This window comes from Dasypus novemcinctus, chromosome 19, assembly GCF_030445035.2.
Source record: "Dasypus novemcinctus isolate mDasNov1 chromosome 19, mDasNov1.1.hap2, whole genome shotgun sequence".
In the NCBI taxonomy this organism is placed as follows: Eukaryota; Metazoa; Chordata; class Mammalia; order Cingulata; family Dasypodidae; genus Dasypus; species Dasypus novemcinctus.
Window position 1 is genome coordinate 72,187,928 of NC_080691.1, and position 3,788 is coordinate 72,191,715.

A 3,788-nucleotide genomic window follows, 5' to 3' on the forward strand; every position below is an offset into this window, starting at 1 on the left:
TCTATCAGTTTTTTCTTTATATATTTTAAGCCTATATGGTTAGATGCATAATAGTACTATAGTAATTTTTCTTTGCTTCTTTTAATCTCCTTATCTGACTTCAAGTTTATCAAAATCTCTTTCTTTTGTCCTCCTTCTACCATTTTAGAAGTTTACACATTCTATGTCTATTATTTTAGTGTTTACACCAAAACTTTTATCATACATACTTGACACAGAAATTTCAATATTTCTGTTCTCCTGAAAATCAATATAAAAACATTACAATATTTTATTCTGGTTTCCTTTCATATATTTGTATTATTATTGCTTAGTATTTTCATTCCTACCTTAAACACAAATTTCTGTTACTATTATTATATTTTTAAAGGTACAGTGTTTTATTTAAAATTTTTGTACCAATTTTATTTCTTCCTGAATATCAATTCTTCTTTCTGGATTCAATTAATTTTATCTTGAAGTGTATTCTTTAGTAGTTTTTAAACAAGAGCTCATGCATGGTATAGTCTCTCAATAAAGACCTTGAAGGTCTTCTCAGAAGGTCCATTGAAATGAGTTTTGAAATGAGTTGTTTTAAACATCTTGTCAATTGTTTAAATTGCAACACAGATATGAGATGGCATGCTAACTAACCTAGATGGAAATTGAATGTAATCTGGTCTAACTTCCTAGAATTTTCTCCATAGTATTTATACTTATTCTTTCAATACTCACAGAAATCATGCCCATGCAACCAAAGAACCACTCTAGCACATCTGAATTCATCCTCCTGGGACTTGCAGAAGAATCAGACCAAGAGATTCTCCTCTTTGCTCTGTTCTTCTGCATGTATGTGGTCACAAGTGTGGGAAACCTGTTAATCATCATGGCCATCAGCTATGATCCTCGCCTTCACACCCCCATGTACTTCTTCTTGGCCAACCTCTCCTTGGTTGATTTCTGCCTAGCTACCAACACCATCCCCAAGATGCTGGTGAACATCCAAACCAGGAGCAAATCCATTTCTTATCCTTGCTGCCTGACCCAGATGTACTTTTTCCATTTCTTTGGTATCATGGACAGTGTCTTAATTGCTGTGATGTCTTATGACAGGTTTGTGGCCATATGCCATCCCCTGCACTATACCACCATCATGAGCCCACGCCTCTGTGGCTTCCTGGTTGGTGGTCCATGGATGTTTTCCAGCTTCATCTCCCTCACACATATCCTACTGATGGCCCGCCTGGTTTTCTGTGGCAGCAATGAGATTCCTCACTACTTCTGTGACCTCACTCCTCTTCTCCGGCTTTCTTGCACGGACACCTCTGTGAACAAGATCTTTGTGCTCATTGTGGCAGGGATGGTGATAGCCACACCTTTCATCTGCATCTTGGCCTCCTATGCTCGCATCATCATGGCCATCATGAAGGTGCCCTCTGCAGATGGCAGGAAGAAAGCCTTTTCTACCTGCAGCTCCCACCTCTCTGTGGTCACTCTCTCCTATGGCACCACCATTGGGGTCTATCTGTGCCCTTCATCAGTCCGTACAGCTGTGAAGGAGAAAGCTTCTGCTGTAATGTACACTGGGGTCACCCCAATGCTAAACCCCTTTATTTACAGTTTGAGAAACAGGGACATGAATGGGGCCTTGAAGAAGCTTTTCAGCAGAAAAATCACATCTTCCTGACCACCAGAACACCTAGCATCTTCCAGGAAGCAGGAGCTAAATATCTGGGGTCTTGGGAAAAAGTCTGGAATTGCATGAATTGGAAGAGTGGCCACATTGAATTTTGAATTTTAGCATTTTAAAAGGAAACCTGAAGATTGTCCTGTAACAATTTTCCCAAATACTGGGATCACAAAGACCTTTTATTTATATTTCATGCTATCTTCTCAGAGAGATCTGCCTGGCCCAATGTGATTTAATTTACCTAAGTTAAGAATTCATAAATTCAACATATATTTATTGAGTCCCTGTTCTGGGCTCAATTCTAAGTGATCAAAAGAGACATATTCTGGAATTAATAGAGGAAATTTTGGATATGTAATTACAATAGAATGGAATATGAACCATGAAGGGGGAAGGAGCTAATAGGAAAACCTGACAGAGCACAGAACGGAGGATCAAAGAAGGTTTCCTGAGAGAAATGAGTCAAAATCCAAAGATAAGAAAGTGTTGTCGAGAGGCTAACATGAGGAGAGAGTTTCAGACAAAGAAATGGTCTTGTGAAAATGTGAGAGAATGAGAGAAAGAGAAGGATGCATTTGAGAAGGAAAAACTCCAGTTAGGATGAAAGACTTGGGAAATGGCAGATCAATAAGCACCTTAGATATTGAATAAGAGTTTGGACTTTAGTCCCTGGAAGTCAAGAGAACTGCCTGGAGACTTCCAGGAAGATGGTGATGTTGAGACAGAGCTCACCTCTTTTCTAAAAACAGCAAGAGAAAAGGCAGAAACTGCCCAAAAATACTGTTCTAGAGGTTTGCAGACCAAGGGAGTGCTGCCTACTATCTAGGAGGGAGCAGGATAGGAAGACAGAGAAGCCAAATTAAAAACCATCAGTAAATTGCTCCTGCAGCTTGCAGTGGTGTCCATCCCTCACTTTGGAGGCTAGCGCTCACACTACACATTGGGTCTGGCTGCGTCTGATGTAGAGGGGAGAAAAGATTGTTACTCCTTGGGAAAAGGGAGGGTGCAGCCAAGGGCTGAACATACTTGGGATAAAACCCCTTGATGATGGTGTATAATTCAATTGATATATTGTTGGATTTCATTAGCAAGTATTTTCTTTAGGATTTTTGCTTCTAAGATCATTAAAGAGATTGGTCTGTAGTTTTCTTTTCTTGTAGCATCTTTATGTGGTTTTGGTATTAGGGTGATATTTGCATCATAGAATGAGATAGGTAATATTATCTCCTCTTCAAGTTTTTGGAAATTTTTGAGCAGGACTGGTATGAGTTCTTTCCATAAAAATTGGAAGAATTCACCTGTGAAGCCATCTGGTTTGGGTGTTTCTTGGTTGAGAGTTTTGTGTTTTTTAAAAAATATAATCTTTATTTATTTTTAAAAGATACATAGATCACACAAAATGTTACATTAAAAAATATAGGAGGGGAAATGGACTTGGTCCAATGGATAGCACGTCCGTCTACCACATGGGAGGTCCGGGCCTCCTTGACCTGTGTGGAGCTGGCCCATGTGCAGTGCTGATGTGGCAAGGAGTGCCGTGCCACACAGGGGTGTCCGCTGTGTAGGGGAGTCCTACACATAAGGAGTGCACACCGTAAGGAGAGCCACCCAGTGTGAAAGAAAGTTCAGCCTGCCCAGGAATGGCGCCGCACACATGGAGAGCTGATGCAGCAAGATGATGCAACAAAAAGAAACACAGATTCCTGTGCCGCTGACAACAACAGGAGCAGACAAAGGAGAACAGGCAGCAAATGGACACAGAGAATAGATAACTAGGGGGATGGAGGGGAGAAAAATAAATAAAATAAATCTTAAGAAAAAAAATATATATAGGAGACTACCAGCAAGATGGTGGGAGAGTAAGGAGTTCCTAGAGTCAGCTCCTGCTACAGGGTAGTTAGTAAACACCCAGAGCTATCTGGAGTTAGCTGAAGCACCTGTTTGGGGGCTCTAGGAGATCAGAAGAGGATCCTGCAACATCCTTGAAGGAACAGAAGGAGGAGACGACCCATCTACAGAGAAGATTCATAAGTAGAGCGCTTCTTGCCATGGAGGCCGGTACCCATCTTCCACTGGAGGCACAAGCCACCTTGGTAGCTCTTCTGTGGCTGGAATTAGA

The 3,788-nt window shown here is 40.9% G+C and overlaps 1 protein-coding gene across 1 annotated transcript; it reads left to right on the plus strand.

The window, feature by feature from the left end:
* Positions 1-727: 727 nt before the first annotated feature.
* On the plus strand, positions 728-1,666 carry LOC101435313 (olfactory receptor 1M1). Its single transcript, XM_004477171.3, has one exon. It carries the CDS (start codon positions 728-730, stop codon positions 1,664-1,666), a length of 939 nt encoding a protein of 312 aa, XP_004477228.3.
* Positions 1,667-3,788: the final 2,122 nt, after the last annotated feature.

Bases quoted from the DNA above. Each gene is read 5' to 3' on its own strand.
- LOC101435313 (XM_004477171.3), top strand. From the start codon at position 728: ATGCAACCAAAGAACCACTCTAGCACATCTGAATTCATCCTCCTGGGA.